The 20,377-nt window shown below is 39.9% G+C and overlaps 1 protein-coding gene across 9 annotated transcripts; it reads left to right on the top strand.

Moving 5' to 3' along the window:
- Nucleotides 1–4,916: 4,916 nt before the first annotated feature.
- On the top strand, nucleotides 4,917–17,851 carry LOC122555805 (SLAM family member 5-like). Of its 9 annotated transcripts, none has more exons than XM_043701959.1 (8): nucleotides 4,918–5,429; nucleotides 5,581–5,674; nucleotides 5,892–6,074; nucleotides 8,936–9,045; nucleotides 9,137–9,487; nucleotides 10,752–11,024; nucleotides 13,581–13,691; nucleotides 17,326–17,851. In XM_043701959.1, the coding sequence occupies exons 4-8, from the start codon at nucleotides 9,033–9,035 to the stop codon at nucleotides 17,337–17,339; spliced, it is 762 nt and encodes a 253-aa protein (XP_043557894.1). In that variant the 5' UTR covers nucleotides 4,918–5,429; nucleotides 5,581–5,674; nucleotides 5,892–6,074; nucleotides 8,936–9,032; the 3' UTR covers nucleotides 17,340–17,851. The 9 variants fall into 9 exon arrangements, with proteins under 9 accessions (XP_043557902.1, XP_043557894.1, XP_043557897.1 ...); XM_043701962.1 differs by having other exon boundaries at nucleotides 5,581–5,709; XM_043701965.1 differs by adding an exon at nucleotides 7,099–7,434 and having other exon boundaries at nucleotides 5,581–6,074.
- The last annotated feature ends 2,526 nt before the right edge of the window (nucleotides 17,852–20,377 follow it).

The raw sequence follows: 20,377 nt of genomic DNA, 5'->3' as shown, positions 1-20,377 counted from the left end.
AATTTTTGAATTAAAAATGTTCCTGGGGACATTATGGTTCTGAATTTTGGCCCTGATTACTTGCACTAGCATGCACTTCCATGTGTACATACCTAATTATTTTGTTTTTAGCAAAGTTAAGTAACAGATTTGTGTGTATGTTTCTGTGAATTGTCAAATTAAATGTTTAACTGTTTTTGTATGTTCAAGTGTTTAATATTCACAGTTGTTTTTCTATTTGGGTAGTTGGTGGTATCTAGTTTTCCATACTTACAAAAAGTCAGCAATATTTTATTGGTAGGCAATGGGAACTGCTTAAATCTGTTTTAATTCATTCATGAGATGTGAGCACCGCTGACAGGACCAACTTTTAATATACTCATTTGTAATTGTACCTGAGCCATCTTGAGCCACTGCAGTCCATGTGTTCTACACAGTCCTTGTTCAGGAGGAGTTCTATATTTTGAGCACAATTACTGTGAAAGGATAGTTTCAAGTCAGGATGGTAAAAGCCTTGGAGGAGAATTTGCAGGTAATGGTGTTCCAGCTGCTTTATTCTTCTAAGTAGTAGAGATTGCAGATTTGGAAAAAGCAGATTGGCAGATGGTGCAATTTTACTGCTCATGCTGTGAAGAGAACAGTTTGTCCAGCCTATCCACATAACTGATACCCCTCATTGCTGGGACCATTCTTGTAGCTCTCCCCAAAGTTGAAAAAAATGCTCGAGCAGAGGCCAAGCTGATGATTTGTGATTTAATGTAATTTGGTTTCAATTCTAGGTTCTCCTGACTTCCAGAATACAAAAGCAGTTAAATTATGTTAAATCATGATTCATCAGTTTGGCCTCTGTTGGAGTACTCTTTCCAAAATTGAACTAAAGGAATTGCAGATGCTGGAAATCAGAAACAAAAAATTGAAAGTGCTGGAAAACCTCAGCAGCATCCGTGGAGAGAAAACAGAGTTAACTTTTAGGGTCTCTTCAGAACTGTTCCGAGTTCTGATCTGCTGAGGTTTTCCAACAATTTCTGGGGGTTTTTTTGTATTCTTTTCAATATTGGATATAACGCATTTAGAAAGATATCAAAGTCTAAGAGCATGGAAAGGATTTAGTGTGGATTTAGCAGAGATATTCAACATGATGACACATTTTGATAGCGTAAACAGGGAGAAATTGTTCCCAATAGCAAAAGGATCAGTACTCAGGGGCCTAGCTTTCAGATGATTGGCAACAGCCAGAAGCCCAGGTAGGCTGAAGTGACATTCCTTTTCACACAGCACATTATTATGATATGTCATGAACTGCAAGCAAAAGTAGTGGACGCAGATTCAGAATAACATTCAAAAGCAAATCAGTGAAGGATACAATTAGGGAAATATCATAAGAACGTGAGGAATGTGAACTAATTGGATAACCCTTCCAAAGAATTGGTACAGATGTATGATGTCCTTTTTTCACTGTGCTTTTCTGGGATCAATGGGGAGTATATTGGGAAAATGGTTTTATATTGAGTTGGAGTCACTGCATTCTACTACTGACACTCCAAGTATATGAATCATCAATTCTCATGTTTACAAGTAATGCAGAAAAAAGTTCACATGCGTTAAATAAACATTGTGGCCAGCACGGTGGCTCAGTGGTTAGCACTGCTACCTCACAGCGCCAGGGACGTGAGTTTGATTCCACCCTCGGATGACTGTCTGTGTGGAGTTTGCACAGTCTCCCTGCGTCTATGTGGGTTTCCTCCAGGTGCTCTAGTTTCCTCCCACAATCCAAAGAGGTACAAACTCGGTGGATTAGCCATGGAAAATGCAGGATTACAGGACCAGGGTAGGGGGTGGGTCTGTGGGATGCTCTTCAGAGGGGTGGTGTGGACTCAGTGGGACAAATGGCCTGCTTCCCAAACTGTAGGAATTTTACAATTTGATGACTGTATCTTGAGCGTGGTACTTGAGAGGTAGTGGTCCGAGTGCCACAGAAATTAATGATCACCAGTTCTTACTTATCATTAGCTTTACAAAGAACAACAGTCATTTTACATGTTGAGGCTAAATGAGCCTCATTCTCCACAATCATCTGATGAAGGAGCAGCGCTCCAAAAGCTAGTGCTTCTAAATAAACCTGTTGGACTATAACCTGGTGTTGTGTGATTTTTAACTTTGTACACCCCAGTCCAACACCAGCGTCTCCAAATTGAGGCTAAATGAGAGATACTTGTTAATTTCCTAGCTAGTGTAGGTAAATTGCTTACAGACCTCTGCCAATGTCCCTGTGTAAATAGAGATGAGGTTATGGGTTCAGCTGATCTGCACCTTGATCTCCCTTGACTTCTTAAATGTGTCAGGCCCAATAAAGGGGGGTGGGAGTGGGGGCTGGGGAAGGTGTTCTGATGGGCCCAACCCTTCCCAAATGGAAATTGAACCTCCTTACCGCATTTATTCTGCATGGCATGGACAGTTTGCCATCGCTAGGTAAGTGGTGCCATTTACTAATGATTATTCTAACTAAAAATATTAAAAGAATAATGATTGCAAGATAATTATGAATTGCATTAAAGGCAACATGAATGAACAGCAGGTGTGTACGTACTCTATCACAACGAATAAATGCAACGTGGTGAAATTACCTCCAGTTGCACACCATTTATTCCTTCATGTACAAAGTAACACATCTGACGGCCTTTTATTGAAGCAACTAAAGTGCGAAACCTTCCCACACCCACACACACACTCTCCACATGTAGGATTGATAATGCTGATTTGTTCAATGTGTTTTGAAGCACTGAATGGAAAATGTGTAGGACAGTATGGTATCAGTTAGTGGGGTTGTTCTGCAGGAAGTCACGTCTCTGAAACAGATGCGCTTCTGCTTTCAACAAAACAGAATGAAACGCTTGGTGCACATTCTTGTCATATCCAGTGCAGTGGGAATCGGCATTAGCATTCTGTGAACACTTAAGACAGAAAAATAATAAATAAATTGGTGAAAATTAGAATTCGAAATCCTCCCACAACAAGTGAAGCAAATTGAGATAGATAGCAGCAGCATGGTTTGTGGGATGGCATTTAATGTGAATATTTTCCCACTGCATTTTCTTGACCTGGCAAAAAAAATGATTGTATTGTATAATTGCACATGCCTTATTAGTTTTTACTGGTTGGTGTAATATTCATAGAAGGGCATAAACAGATAGCTACCACAATTCTAAACCTTTTTTAATGTGGCTAACATTTGAGGCTGTTTTCACCAGTTCAGGTTGTAAGTTTGCTCACTGAGCTGGAAGGTTTGTTTTCAGACGTTTCATCACTATGCTAGGTAACATCATCAGTGAGCATCAGGTGAAGCACTGGTGTTCTGTCCTGCTTTCTATTTATGTGCCTTGGTCTCTTAAGGTGGGTTATATCATTTCCGGTTCTTTTTTTTCTCAGTGGTTGGTAAATGGGGTTCAGATCGATGTGTTTATTGATGGAGTTCTGGTTTGAGTGCCAGGTCTCTACGAATTCCCGTGCATGTCCCTGTTTAGCCTGTCCTATGTTGCACGTGTTGTCCCAGTCAAAGTGGTGTCCTTCTTCATCTGTATGTAAGGATACTAGTGATAGTGGATCATGTCTTTTGGTGGATGGTTGGTGCTCGTGTATCCTAGTGGTTAGTTTTCTGCCTGTCTGTCCGATGTATTGTTTGTCACAGACCTTGCATGGTATTTTGTAAATGACATTTGTTTTGCTGGTTGTTTGTATAGGCTCCTTTAGGTTCATCAGCCACTGTTTAAGTGTGTTGGTAGGTTTGTGGACTACCATGATGCTAGTGAGTCTGGCAGTCATTCCAGGGGTGTCTTTGATGTACAGTAATGTGGCTAGAGTTTCTGAGTATGTTGTGTCTCCTTGTTTGGGTTTGATGTTTAGACTAGATTCCCTACAGGATGGAAACAGGCCATTTGTCCAACAAGTCCACACTGACCCTCCTAAGAGAAACCCACCCAGACCCATTCCTGACTATATTTACCCCTGACTAACGCAGCTAACACTATGGGCAATTTACCATGGCCAATTCACCTGACCTGCACATCTTTGGACTGTGGGAGGACACCGGAGCACCCGGAGGAAACCCACGCAGACACGGGGAGATAGTGCAAACTCCACACAGATAGTTGTCCGGGGCAGGAATCAAACCCGGGTCCCTGGCGCTGTGAGGCAACAGTGCTAACCACTGAGCCACTGTGCTGTTTACGAATTGGCAGACTGTGTTTATTGAATACCCTTTTCTTCATCTGCTCATAGTTCCTGGGTGCTGCAGAGTGTTGTGGCCCATTTAAATAGTGTCCTGATGCAGCTCTGTTTATGGGTGTTGGGATTATTGCTTCTGTGGTTAAGTAAGACCAAAACACATGGACAGAAAGCGGGATATAGCACCAGCACTTCACCAGAGGCTCACTGATTATGTTACCTAGCATGGTGATGAAACATCTGAAAACAAACCTTCCAGCTCAGTGAGCTAACTTACAACCTGAACCTCAACCTAAGGTACAAATCTTCTCAAAAATGTTTTCACCAGTGAAGTGATTCCTGTATAAAATCTGTACATCTGGAATATGGTCAAGTTTAGAACTAGCCCCATTCTGAACTCACTGTGGGCTATTTTGGATCTTGTCCGTTTCAGATATTGCCCAGAAACAAATCACTCTGATAACCACATCCTCTCTGAAAATCAGCTCTCCTTCGTGAGAGATAAGTATCGACCAAATTACAAATAAGAACAATCTCAGCCTCATAAAGTCAGAAGCATGTGATAAAAAAAGACAAAGAATTGCTGGATGCTAGAGATCTGAAAGAAAAACAAAACCAGAAACTGATGGAGAAACTCTGCAGGTCTGGCAGCATCTGTGGAGAGAGAAACTGGGTTCAAGTTTCGAATCCAGTGAGGCCTCATTCTCTCCGGGGATGCTGAGTTTCCCTCAGAAATATCTGCATCTGCAGAGCCTTAAACGCAGCTCTAACTACGCACTACACATGAGGAATTTGTAATGTACTTTTGGAACTGTCACTGCATATCGCCCTGCCCACAGCTCGAAGTCACTTGGACTGCGTTGTGTGTATGAGCAGTCCACCACACGTCAATCAATCTACCCTCAGCCTGATTCCAGTTTATGTCCCGTGTTCAGGGCAGTGCGAACAGATGGAGAGAAGCAACAACTCAGAGAACAATGTGTGAGTCTGAGAGAGACCCAGGGACTTGGTAAATAATTAAGGGTGACAGAGAGGAAGCAGAGCCGGGTTCACTGTAAACTCGTATAGAAGAAGCTACATTCTTTGATTTCAGAGTGAGGTGGTGAAAGTATTTCACCCAGTATTTCCAACAAAGTAAAAAGGAATTATCAAGTTAATAAAGTGCTGGAGTTGAATTAAAACACCGCGTTTTATTCAGTTTGAAATGAAGCGCAATCACAGATTTTCCGGTAATTAAAAAAAAAAGCGTTTTTACTTGTTTGAAGTAAGGAAATTTGCCAACAACGATTTGTTTGTCCTGGAATAACAATATTTTACCGGTTTCTGTTTTTTTTTAATGAAGGTCTCTGAAATATTAACTCTTTCTCTCTCTCTCCACAGATGCGATCAGACCTGCTGAGTTTCTCAAGCAATTTCTGCATCCGCAGTTCTTAGGGTTTTTTTTTCATTATCTTGCTCGTCATTTCAATGATTGGTGAGATATTTTTAGCTCTCTCGTGTATTTCACAGGTGAATTACAGACTCATCTTTAATATTGTTACAGCACTGTCAGATTAACAGTTTATTGAAGCAACAGTGTGTGAAGCAGAACTGGGACAGTTTTCGAACCTAGCTGGCGTACTAAAGAATTGAACAGAAGCAAAAACCGAAGATGGATCTGAAACATTAACCTTCTCTCTTCGTCCGCACAGGCTGCCCGAGCTGCTGAGTCTTGCCAGCATTTTCTGTCGGTGTTTGAGGGATTGTTCAGTGTCACACCGGATTGTTGTAGCACACCACAGTGCCTGGGTTGGCACCGTGATCCCAGCTGCTCTTTCTCCGACCCTGCCTTCCCGATGGGTTTGAAAGAGGAATGTTATAAAGCCTGTCTGGAGGTAAGTGATCACTCACAACGGGGTTTAAGAGGCGAAGCGGCCGTCATTATTGGGATTGTAGATTGGGGATTAAGGGAAAGCACCGTGAATTGTGCCAACAGTGGAAGTGGTATTTCGATATTTATGCAATATGCCAAGCTATGTGGGGGACCGTTCCCTACGTTAAAGGCACTATATAAATGCAAGTTGCAGTTAGATTGGAACAGAAAGTCGAATCGTTTTGGGGTAATGCATTGTTTTTAAAATGCATAGACAGACCAAAATATAAAAGTTGTCCTCTAGCTGTGAACCCGTTTCTCCCCATAAATCCAGTGTTCTTACTGAGTATAGTGGATTTTGCAAAGGAGATTTGTGAGTGATTGGTTACATTTTTTTCTAATATAGCCTTTTTAATAAATAAGGAAACTTCCTGGATAGAAACATACCTAAAATGAAACTACACTTTTGGACATTACATTAGCGATATGACAGGCGGCGGGCAGTACCATACCTTTCGGAACCAATACAGCAAGGATTCATTGAGGAATCAGAGCGCCGGTTAATTTGTTTCACTTGTTTCAAGTGCATCTTGTTCCATTTCCAGTTTTTATCCTTGAGTGAAACAATTTGCTTCAATGGACGAAGTTTCCCTATGCACTGGCCCCACTGCAAAAGGTTTCTCATCCTAACCATGCGGGTCCACCTCATTAAAGACACAATATTCGCCTGATAGTATTCTAATGGAAATGTTTCTGATGCTTCCATTGTCCTTTGAAACATTTCGACTTGCTTCAAGTAAAAAGAAACAGGGCTTGTTGGCTGAATATTTGTCAGTTTATCGATTAGTGTTCACGTCTGTGATAAAAACAAATATCGGCGGATGCTGCAGAGCTGAAAAACTCAATAAAAAAGGAAAGAAGAATCAAGTGAAACTATAGACAATCTGATCTCTCTCTCACACACACACGACACATAAGTAAGCATTTTTTAAAAGATTTTATTAAAGAATTGATTGACTGGTTGTTGGAATTTTTCCATTGAACAGGAATTGTGGACACAAAGTCGACGCTGATAAATAATGATACCAGGCACCCAGTGGATAAGTAGTCAACATCTGCAGTTTTGTTTTGTCTCTAACCCAATGGTTAAGGGCAATATGGTTCTTGTGGTACAGTGGTAGTGTCCTTACTTGTTAGCTAGGACGCCTTGGTATAAATCCCACTTCCTCCAGAAATATGTAATAATATCTCTGATTAGGGGAAAAAATCTGGATCAGGAAAATAACCTGTGGAATGAAGATGCTCCTGATTGGATTACAGAGACTGCCATTTTAGGATGAATTCCTGGTATCTCTCTCTCTCTTCACGTATTCCCCTGGACGGTAATTGAGATTTTTAAAAATTCTGCATTTGTAACAGTTTTTTTAAAAATTAGACAGGACACTCCTTGGTCAAATCTGTTGCTTGCTAACGAGACGCTAATCTTCACTGTCTTGCTTTTATATATATATATATATATATAAATCAACACCTTGTTTATTTCATCAGAAATTCCTGTTGAAGGGCTTATGCGAGAAACATTGATTCTCCTGCTCCTCGGATGCTGTCTGACCTGCTGTGCTTTTCCAGCACCACACTCTCGACTCTGATCTCCAGCATCTGCAGCCCTCACTTTCTCCTTCTTTCATCAGAAGTCCGTCGACCTGCAAATTAATTTTATTTCTCTGCTGACAGATCTCCTGAGTATTTCCATTCTTTTCTATTCTTTTTTTCCTTTCGAATCTGGGGTAAGAATCGGAAGTGGTCCTAAAGTGAATGCGCCTGCATGTAGTCACTTACCGTCACAAGGGCAGCTTTGGCTGGACGCTGTCTGTAATCTCCATCATACCCTTCTCACCCCAACAGCCACATCGCTTCCCTGGTTCAGTTTTCTGAAGCAAGCGAAGTGAATTTATCCTCCTTTGTGGTTTAATGTATTCCTGGAACAAATTCCTTCCCCAATGAGACTCAATGTTTTTTTTTCTGGCAGATCGTGGTGATACATTACTTTTAGAACATATCAAATCAATCCTGAAACAGCTTGGCGGTGCGACACTCTAGTATACAGTACATGGTGGGGGGCGAGGGGGTTCTCTGACTTGTGAGCAAGATTGAAGATACAGCCGGTCATCTGACAGAGTCTCTATCTCAAACTATTTTTTGTCATTGCTTTTCTTCATTGTTTTAAATTTTTTTTTTGAATACCGATCATTCAAGATATCCCTATCCTGCTTTTTGTCTGTTCCAAACATTTCGGTTTTTTTTTAAAAAGGAACTCTTTAGCTTATTTTTGATTCCTTCCCAGCACCTTGACCTGGACACCTCGCACGTATTTTTTTTTCCCCCAGTTGCCTGTTCCTCCTTGGGTTGTTACAGTGTTAAAATCCAAACCTGGCAGCAAACAACGTTTTCTCCTGAAGTAGGCAGAATTCCAATTCTCTTAGTCTCGATGGTCTCTCCTACAATAACCCAGGTCCATCATTGATGTTTCCACACACCAAACATTTCGGTTTTTTTTTAAAAAAGGAACTCTTTAGCTTATTTTTGATTCCTTCCCAGCACCTTGACCTGGACACCTCCCACGTATTTTTTTTCCCCCAGTTGCCTGTTCCTCCTTGGGTTGTTACAGTGTTAAAATCCAAACCTAGCAGCAAACAACGTTTTCTCCTGAAGTAGGCAGAATTCCAATTCTCTTAGTCTCGATGGTCTCTCCTACAATAACCCAGGTCCATCATTGATGTTTCCACACATACAAAATACCTCAACCCTACTTCAATTAAATGAACGTTAGATTCCATAAAATGACAATGCCATTACTCAAAAATACATTTTATTCTTTTACAGATAAAATTCTTTTAGAACCAGCTTTTGAAAATAACAAACAAAAATTAAACAGTACCCAACACAGATAAAATAAAACTTCTATCTCCTCAATGTGAAAATGCTGGTTTCAGGTAAAACATTTTTGGAAGTACTAAGTTTATTGTTGCTCAGAAAGATAAATATTCATAAATTGACTGTGCATATGTTTAATTTCCCTTCCAGTGTTCCACTTATTTACACTGTGTGTGACAGAGATCTCAGCCATATCCATGACCATCATTAATGCAACTACAGGTGAACAGGTTCTGTTTCCTGTGCCTATCCATTGTGGAGCTCAGTATGAAGTAACATTTCTATCAAAATCACTAATTATTGCTAAACTTGCTTCATGGGGAATGAAGACATTTCACAAACATACATTGTATGAAAACAGATTGCAAAGACACACAAATGACTCTCTGGTACTGCAGAATGTGCAGATTAATGACACAAAAGTGTATGGAATACAAATCGAATGCTATGATACAGTAGTGATGCCGATGAAGGAAACAGTATTTGATTTGCGAGTGTTTGGTAAGTTGCTTGATTATATAACTTCAAAATAAATGTTTTTAAACTCAACGTAAGCCTTTGACAATTCCTGGAAAGTATAATAGTATGTTCACTCAGTGAGAAGGTTCTCAGATTCTAATGAGGACTCTAACTGAGATCAGGAAAACGTGAGGACTGCAGATGCTGGAGACTCAGAGTCCAAAAGTGTGGCACTGGAAAAGCAAAGCAGGTCAGGCAAGATCCGAGGAGCAGGAGAATCGATGATTTGGGCATAAGCACCCTCCAAAGTACAACTCTCCTGCTCCTCTGATGCTGCCTGACCTACTGTGCTTTTCCAGCACCATACTTCTTGACTCTAACTGAAATCAGGAATGCAGGAGAAGGGGGGAGGAAAGCAATGTGTTGACTCAGTGAGTCTCCTTCTCATTTTCCCAGATACTTCACTCATACAGCCTGTTCACCAGCATCTGTAAGCAGAAAAGTTGTATTCAAATTTTGAATGATTTGTAGATGCCGGTGTTGGACTGGGGTGTACAAAGTTAAAAATCACACAACACCAGGTTATAGTCCAACAGGTTTAATTGGAAGCACGCTAGCTTTCGGAGCGACAATCACCTGATGAAGGAGCGTCGCTCCGAAAGCTAGTGTGCTTCCATTTAAACCTGTTGGACGATAACCTGGTGTTGTGTGATTTTTAACTCAAATTTTGAAAGCTGTACATTTACAGCTTTTACATTAATTTTTTCAGACTACAGGAGGGTGAAAGAATTAATTGGAGGGTTTTTTTCTGGAGAGAGATTTCAGTGACAGTATCTTTCCATCCAAGCTTGTAGCTGTGTCGATGATAGAACAGTCATTGTTTAGCAATCCAGCGATATACACTTCAAATCTATGTGCTTTGCTGGAATGTAACTAAGTATTTGAAAATTACTGAACACAGAGACTTGTTGCTGAGGCTTTTGATATTGCACTGATTAGAACAAACTCAAGAAACCCACATTTCAAACAATGGCAATAATTTATATTGCAGGAGAAAAGGGTACTGGTCGCTTGGCAAGTTTAGTCTATTTAATTGTCCAAGGCATTATCATGGGAAAATAATTTGTAAAGACTGAAAAAAAATTTGACAACTTGTCTCTCTTCTCAACAATATTCAAAATGGAGCAATTGTTTCCCAATAAATGTAAAATGGCAAAAGAAATTTTTTTAAAAGTATGAAATAAATAAAAATAAGAAACACAATCAAGTTTTGCCATTTGCCTCTTAACTGTTGTCTCTATTTTAGAGCCAGTTTCAAAGCCTTCAATGACAATGTATTGTTCACTTACAAGTGTCAACCTCAACTGCTCCGTCTCCAAGGGAACAAATGTCACATTATACTGGGAAGAACAATCTTTGTCTGGAACCATCCATAGAATCTATGATGGAGCTAAATTGGTGATAAATTATGTCCATGAACAGGACCAATACAAGTACAAATGTGTAGCACAGAATCCAGTTAGCAATGCAACCAGTGACCTACAGATACTAGAGATGTGTAATGGCGATATTTCTAAAGGTGAGAAGTTGTAAAAACTACTCTACCATTGTATTTGTCTGTATTTTAACTCATACCAATTCTCATTCATCCATTACCACTGTGCTCACTGACCTACATTGGCTACCTTTCCAAAAGATCTCAATTTTAAAATTGCCATCCTTATTTTTACATGACTACTTGATCTTGCCCTTCTCAGTCCTGCAAGCTCCTCCAATCCATAAACCTCTTGAAACTCTATTCTGGCTTCAAACACATCACTAATTTTAACTGCTCTGTCATTGGCAGCCATGCTCTCAGTTTCTGAGGCCTTAATCTTTCCATCTCACTCTACCTCTTTACTCCCTTGAAATGCTCCTAAAAACCTATCTCCTTGACTATGTGTTTTTGTTATCTATTTTCCTATCCCTTTATGACTTAGTATTGAATTGGTTTGACAATGTTCTCATAAAATGCTTTGGGATGTTTTCAATGATAAACTTGTTGTACTAATGTCGGGTGTGATAATTATCGCAATGAGAGACAGGATATTGAAGTAGACGCACTTTCTCACACAGACACTGAATAAAAGGAAATGGATGCATTCTATACGTGTTCAGTCATGTTTGATGAAAATTTGATTAATTAGTTACATTGGGGAGGGAAGCAAAATGCTGAAAGTTTGATTTTTATGTTTTATATATCTCACTAAAAAAGTAAGTGCCTGATATACATGTAACACAAATTCAAATCCAACTTGAAACTGATGCCATTAATTTCATTAGCATTACAATCATCCATCGTAACCTTAGAATTTCAATGAATACTATTTACAGTGGAACAAACAGCACATTGCAGTTACTTGGCTGGCAAACATTCAACTGATGGAGTGAAATTAGTTGCTTTGTCAGTGGTACATTCGCTGGTTGGAGAATCAGTGACTACACCACTGTGACCATTCTATGACTCACCCAAACAGATGGATCATCACTCAGGCATGTACCTGGGTGGAATCAGGGAACTCAGTAACTTCAGGATGCATTTCCCAGTGGGTATGGTGGCTCTCTATCATACAGTATCACCAGGAATGGTGGTTACTGCTGATAAATCTGAAGCCCTAAGCCGAGGATTTATGGTGGTGCCTGTGGAGTACGGTAATTGGAGTGAGTTTGTCAAAGCAAAGCATAGAGAAGCCAGTGGGGGCTGGAGGACGTGGGGAAGCAGATTTTGGTAAGCATTTAGGACAGGTGGAAGCCTTCACTCAGGGTTGTCCAATGTCTCTGCTGCTCCTAGTCTCACCAGGTAGAAGGGACGACAAACACAGTCTCTCAAAATGTACTTCTATGTTGCGCACATGTTGCCACCCTAGAATAGACATTAAGTGACCAATTAAAGGTTTCAATCATCTTCCAAGCAGGAAGGCCATTCTTGGAATTTCCCAACACAATTTGATGGTAGTGAGTCAGGCTGCTGGTGGGTCTCCACCCATCCCTTCTTGCCAAATGAAGCCAGCTTCCAATCTCCTCACCTGCTTCCAGGGAAGAAAAAAATTCCACTCAAAATCTTTTACAATGGATATTGTTAGTTAATGTTATTTATATATTAGTCTCAGCTCAATAGCAGCATTTTGAGATTTGAATTACAAAATTGGAATTTCAACCATCATAGAAGTTTAAATGGAAGTGTGATAGCTGAGTACTTAAACAAATTCAAAATCTTTGTTGTGACCAAGCCAGGGGTTAAAAAGACAGGTGGGGGGAACTGTTTCACATTTCAACAACTGGACTAAACGTTTAATATTGCTTGGCTGTAGATTTTTCTTTCTGAGTGAACACTGTGTGTATTTGAATGCTACCAAAACCAAAACCACAGAATGATTCCACTGTGCATGAAACTCTTGCATCTAGAGTGTGCAGGTACATTTCACAGTGCTAAAGATATTTGCATAAAGGAATAGAATTAATCTTTGATTCTGAGCATTTTTCTTGGATTCAGCTATGTGCCCTCTTCAACCGATGTTTACAAACAATAATTCACAGAAACATTCCTCAACAACTAGTTTCTAATTGAGCTCAGATGTTTACATTTAGATCACCGCCTACACGCCTGAGTGATGGCCTTAGAACAAAAAACCCATCAGATTAAAAGCAATGCTAGTCAATAATCTAATGTCATCATTTTGTCCAATTCATAAATGACACAACAATATAATTTTTTTAAATGCATGAGACTCAGTATGTGAGTTAGACTAATTATTCTTGATTTTTCTCCATGCCCTGAAAACTGTTTTTAAAATCCCACTTTGCTTATTTATACAAACCAAGGAAGTAAATTACCATATTTTCCAGACCATAATGTTTGGGAGCATTTCTTGCACTAAAAACATGAAGTTTAGCTAACATTTTTCCATCAAAAAATTGCATCATATTTCCCAACAAATATGGTGCTCATGTGACCACAAGAAATTATATCACAGATCATGTTTCACTAATATCAGCCATATACACACATGTTGTTATAAAACAAATAATTGCACTGACTAAATCGACAGTTCAATGACTGCAATGCATGACAAACTTTAATTCCTCTCTATTTTAGTTCAGAGACTGACCTGGACAACTCGCAATTTTTGTGCATCAATATTGCTGTTAGCCTTGATTGTAATTGCATACATCTGCTACAACGTGATCATCTGTGATAAAAGAGGCAGTAAGTATGACCTTTTTGGACATATTGCATCTTCTCCTGAAAGATGGTTACCTCCCACTTTGAGACTCCATCTTGGCATATCACCAAACTCCACAAAATTCAGCCCCAGATTACTACCACCCTTTATATGAAAAAGTGTTTCACCATTTAGCTCCTAAAAGACCTAGCTCTAATCCTAAGCCAATACCCCCAACCTGAGGGAGTAATTTAATTATATTCGATAGAATAGCTTTAACATCTTTTAAATACCTCAATGGATCAAGCCTACATCTTGGGCATTTAAGAGAGTACAAGCCCAGAAGGAAAATAAACATTTGGCATTAATAATGTTGTCTATCTGTATTTCCTAGTCTTTAACAAGTCTTCACCTGCAGCTGTTGGAGGAGCAGTAATTCATACCAGAAATAACTTTGAGGCTAAATTGAGCTTGGTTGCCATTGGTTGCAATGTGCCACTAACACGTAACCCGTGAATTAGGGACATGACTCACTATCACTCAAGCACTACCTTAACACACATACTCACAGCCACTTATTCATTCTCACTCTTACAGTCACTCATACCCTCAAACAAGTTTATGCATCCTATCTTCAACGATTAACCCTGAAGTACTTATCTGTGCATTTATCCATCCTCTTCTAAGTTTGAAGTAATTCACTGTTTCTCATGTTTGTGGCAAACTCTGGCCTATCAGAATTCAATCCACGTATTCTTTTACAATCCTAGAAATCTAAAACAATATCTTCTCGGAGCATTATCTTCTCCAGATTAAACAATTATGGATGCTGCAACCTCTCTTAAGGACCCAGTTATCTTTATCATTGATTTTTCTTGTGCTGCCTGGATATTCCTGATTGTATTGGACCATTTTTACATAGATGAGAGGTGTTGGTCCTTTCCACATATTCATTAGCACTTCCTGGGATGTGTTCTAAATTCTAAAATTGTATGATATAATAAGTATGATTTATGGTATATTGAACTTTTGGTATTGGGAGTTAATCACCTAAACCTTCAGCTCCCTTGATTGCATTGAGCTCATCAAGACTATGTCCACAATGGGAGAACATCCCTGAGGTTTCTTTGATGCCCCCATACATCTTTGGCAGAGAATTGACTGAAATCATGGGGAAGTGGCCTAATCAGCTTAGGTCTTCATGGTTTTCATTAGTCATGCACTAAAATTAGTGTGAGAGAACAAGAGAACGCAATAAAAATTCTTCCCAATTTAATTTTAATTCTCATTATTTATTCCCCTTCTGTAATTTCAGCAGTTCACACTTATCAATTCACATTTTCCATTTTGACCCCTTACTAATCAAGAATCTATCTATCTCAGTCTCAAATACACTCAATGATTTGACCTCCTTCTGTGGCAATGCGTTCCACAGATTAACAACCCTCTGGCTGAAGAAATTCTTCCTCATCACAGTTCTAAACACTCATCACTTCACTCTGACGCTGTGCCCGAAGGTCGTAGTCTCTCTTAGCAATGGAAATGTCTTCTCCACATTCATTCTCTCCAGGCTTCTCAATATTCTGTAAGCTTCAATGACATCCCCCCTCATCCTCTGAACATTATCTTATTTAGCAGCCTTCTGTGTAGCACATGGTCAAAGGCCCTCTGGAAATCCAAATAGGTCTCATTCACTGGCTCTCTTTTATCTAACTTGCTTATTAGCTTCTTCAAGAATTTTTGTCAGGCATGATCTCCCCTGATGAAGCCACGCTGACTCAGCCCTATTTTACCATGTACTTTCAAGAACTCTGCAATCTCATTCTTAATAATCATCTTACCAGTGACAAAGGACAGGCTAACCAGTCCATAATTGCCTGTCTTTCTGCCTCCTTCCTTTTTAGCAATGATGTTATGTTAGCTATTTTCCAGTGTTCTGGGACCCTCCCTAATTCCATTGATTCCTGAAAGATCATCATCACCGTGGCGGCACGGTGGCACAGTGGTTAGCACTGCTGCCTCACAGCGCCTGAGACCCGGGTTCAATTCCCGCCTCAGGCGACTGACTGTGTGGAGTTTGCACGTTCTCCCCGTGTCTGCGTGGGTTTCCTCCGGGTGCTCCGGTTTCCTCCCACAGTCCAAAGATGTGCAGGGGCAGGTGAATTGGCCATGCTAAATTGCCCGTAGTGTTAGGTAAGGGGTAAATGTAGGGGTATGGGTGGGTTTCGCTTCGGCGGGTCGGTGTGGACTTGTTGGGCCGAAGGGCCTGTTTCCACACTGTAATGTAATGTAATCTAATCTAATCTAATCAATGCCTCCACAATCTTCTCAGCTATCTCCTTCGGAGCACTAGGGTTCTGGTCCTGGTGATGTGTCCACCTTTAGCACTTCCAGCTTTCCCAGCACCTTCCCTTTCATGAAGGCTACTCACCTCTGCTTCCTGGCTCTCCTAAAGCTCTGGTATGCTACGGTGTCTTCCACTGTGAAGTCTGATGCAAAGAATCTATTCAGTTCCTCCACTATTTCTTTGTTCCCGATTACTCCTCTAGCCTCATTTTCCAGCATTCAATCTCTACTGTTGCCTCTCTCTTACCTTTTATACTTATACAAAAAGTCTTGCCATCTTCTTTTCTATTACTAGCTGGTTTACCCTCATATTTCATCTTCTCCCAGCTCTTGTTCCTTTTTTAGTTATCCTCTGCTGCATTTTAAAGGTTTCCAAATCCTCTGGCTTCCCACTAATCTTCACCTTAGCACTGCTGCCTCACAACGCCAGAGATCCGGGTTCAACTTCTGCCTCAAGCAACTGTCTGGGTGGAGTTTGCGCATTCTTCCCGTGTCTGCGTGGGTTTCCTCCAGGTGCTCCGGTTTCCTCTCACAGTCGAAAAATGTGCAGGTTAGGTGAATTGGCCATGCTAAATTGCCCGTAGTGTTAGGTGAAGGGGTAAATGTAGTGGAATGGGTGGTCGGCGGGTCGGTATGAACTTGTTGGGCCGAAGGGCTGTTTCCACACTGTAAGTAATCTAATCTAATCTGATATGCTTTTTCTTTTGTTTTAATGTTGTCCATGACTTCTCTTGTCAGCCTGTTTAAATTCTTTATAAATGTTTGTCTGGTTCTTCCTGTCCCTTCCTGTATGTGGTGGCACTTGCAAATTTACTTTCGTTTATGTTCCCAACTTATATACTCTCACACATACACAGTCTAATCAGGAAGGACCTCAGCTCTGATCCTCCTAGTGATTCCTTCAAATGTTGGTGTGTAACCCCATTCACAAGGATCATTACTTTCCCTAATTTAAAATATTAAATCCTCTGTAGGCTTTAGCCTTTATCCCATGCTTTCCTATCTTCTTAGATGTGTTGTGTCAGTGGAAATGGTAACACAAATCTTGCTAATATCTAAAAGTCTGTTGTGAAAATCCATATGTGAAGCCGGTCACTATATTGGCTTCTGCACCCCCAAAGGCAAATTAACCGTTAAAATTTATTTGAACTCTTGTCAACTTGTCTATATTTTTGACATGTTGTAAAATGTCACACAGCAACAAATAGATCATTATAGCAGCAAGAATGAGTCCAGTCAAACGGAAGTCATTTTGAACACTTGGGTGCATTCAATTGTCAACACTGAAAGAAAACAGATGAAGTGTCAATTAATCATAAATTTTATTTGCAGGAATCAACAATTGACAACACTGCACACATTGATGAGGTCCTTTACAACTTGGCAGATTTGAGTGTGGAAAGAGCCATAGCTCCAGTGTAACTATTCCAACTTCACTTTTTGATGTTACACTTCCTACCTGCTTCTTGACTATCTCACAGTTTTATGCCTCCATGCAAGTTTACAGATTACCTGTGGAGTGACGTGCCAAGCTACAAAGGAAAGCATCACTGTAAGGAATTGCTTATATTCATATCAACGCATTTGAGGCAATGTGTATATAGCTATTGGGCGATGTGCTGCAGTGATAGTGTCTCTACCTCTAGACTAGGAGACCTGGGTCCAAAATGTATAATAACATCTCTGAGCAGGTTGATTGGGAAATACCAATAACAGTTGGATTAGTCTAAGGAGGACACGTGATTTTTTAAAAAAGATTATGCATTTAATTCAGAAGGTATTTCTGTTGTGGCAATTTTAATTCATATGTAATTTCTAGATGTTTCTATGTTTAAATTCTGATGTTATTTTCTAATGTATTGACAATAAATGATTTTTTATAAATACTTGGTTTTTTGCATGATATTTCTTTTGGAAAAAGAGTCTAAATTTAGAAAAAAATAATTTTGAAGTAAAAAGGCAGTTCTTCATGTATAAAACCTTTTAGGTCCTTTAAACCGCTTGTCCCATATTAATAGATTTCAATAAACTGATTGGAAATGCAAGAGTGAGTACAAGTACAATTCATAAGTAATCACCATCTGTTAATTTTTCAAGCTCTGATTTGAATGTTTGGCCTAATTTCTTTGTTAGAAAATGCTAATAATGGAAAAAGCAGCCATTTCTCAAACAACAAGGGGCTATTTCATAGGACACATAAAAATATGAGTTAGTGAGTATACTCACCATGACAATGTGAATCAGCAAGTTTCTTGGTCTGTTGTACTTATTTTTATAAGGAGAATAAAATAAATTGTTTTCTAATAAATAATTATTAAATATATTAAATAATTCTATTTCCACTTCTGCAATATTGTTTCAGTTGTAAATTAGGAGAAAGTGAGGACTGCAGATGCTGGAGATCAGAGTCAATAATGTGGTGCTGGAAAAGCACAGCAGGTCAGGCAGCATCCGAGGAGCAGGAGAATCAACCTTTGGAGAGATAAATGGGAGGGCAGTGGGGTTGGGGGGAAGGTAGCTGAGAATGTGATAGGTGGATGAAGGTGAGAGAGAAAGTGATAGGTCAGAGAGGGGGGTGGAGCGCTCCACCCCGTCTCTAACCTATCACCTTCTCTCTTACCTACACCCACCTATCGCATTCTCTGCTACCTTCCCCCCAACCCCACTCCCCTCCCATTTATCTCTCAGCCCCCTGACCGACAAGCCTCATTCCTGATGAAGGACTTATGCCCAAAACATCGATTTTCCTGCTCCTCGGATGCTGCCTGACGTGCTGTGCTTTTCCAGCACCACACTCTCGACTCAGTTGTAAATTACTTTGAGAGCCTCTGAGGTTGCACAAGGCATTATATTTTATACAAGATCTTTTTTGCAATTTCTGAATTCTCACTGACACAATTCTTATTTGTCACAAAATCCAAAAGTGTACTGTTCCTGGGTGAGAAATTGAGTTAATTAATTCCCATTTGCTTGGGCACTTCAATTGTCCTTGTAGTTCTGTAATGGTATCTGCAGCTCAGGAGCACAATGTAGGGGACATTGTGCTGCATGCTATATTGGGCATTAGAGCATGTGCCATGAATGTATACCAGAAATATGTAGAATATGGTTGATTTCTTCTGGCTGCTACTATGATCGTAAAGGAGTTTAGAGCTTGTTATAGTGGTTTCGTACTGCAGAGTGAATGGAGTGTTTGATAGTGGTTTGCAGTCACCCTTCATTGTGGTAGTATGCTGGAAATTGAGCCCACTGTTGTAGAACGTATTTGGATTTGGAAAGATTGAAAAACATACAAGCAAACTTACTTACTTGTTGATGCCCCTCCCCTTCACTGTGAGCATTTTGCATGGACTAATCTCTCCTTGATACCCTGGTCCATTTCTCCATCACTTCTCACTCTCCCTCACCCATCCAAGACACCTTTCCATGCAGAAGGTGTAACACATACACTTTTACCTCCTCCCTGAATCAAGGCCTCAAACAAACCCTCAGGTGAAACAATCCTTTATATGGCTATGTGGTGACAAGGATTATCACCCTATCACGTGTTAAATAATACCAGCTTGGAAGCCATGCAGTTGTATGCAGAATACATACAATAAAATATAATAAAATACATATAATAAATACTTTCATATGAAATGTGATGGAGAAGATCATAGGCATGCAATGTCTCACTGCCTGAAAAACTTTGGATGGAGACCTATAACATTGAACAAAGCAGATACCAAGTCTCATTCTGATTGGCTGCATTCTGCATAACTAGATCATCATGAGGGTATAAATGATTGGTATAAACAGATACTTGATGATCAGTGATGATATGATGGGCTGAAGGGCCTCTTTCCATGCTGTGAACTCTATGACATGATTTCTAAATAAGGACATTACTATGGTTGTTTTAAATTTGGTATTCTTGCATTTGTCATGATGAGAGTAAGATAAAAGCTTCACCCATTTATCTCTCTATTCAGCCACATAATGAGAAGCATTGTATGAAATAATGAATAAACTTGTCTGGTTCCCTCTATTTCCTTCTGTCTTTGTTTGACGAGTGCTACATTGATAGATTTGCCAATTTACAGACAAATCATTCCTTGGATGGATCACAAGGCACTATTTTGAGGTGGAGCAAAGTAATTTCTTCCAGTGTCCTGGACAATAATTTTCCCTCAATCAACATCACACAAAGAAAGATGATCAGACTGAAATAACTTGATAAAGGCTGGTATTCTGTCACCAAGTAACCTTTTATTCACTGACCCAGCTAGCTCAGAGCCGGTTCTTAGAATGAGCACAGCCCCTAACATTCTTTTTTATATCTGTCAGCCAGGGCTCCCTGATTGGACCAGGTTAACAGCCCTACTCAGGGAACACATATTCT

The sequence above is a fragment of the Chiloscyllium plagiosum genome, chromosome 13 (genome assembly GCF_004010195.1).
Source record: "Chiloscyllium plagiosum isolate BGI_BamShark_2017 chromosome 13, ASM401019v2, whole genome shotgun sequence".
Lineage (NCBI taxonomy): Eukaryota > Metazoa > Chordata > Chondrichthyes > Orectolobiformes > Hemiscylliidae > Chiloscyllium > Chiloscyllium plagiosum.
Note: the sequence above shows the minus strand (reverse complement) of the source record. Positions and strands in the feature narration are given on the sequence as shown.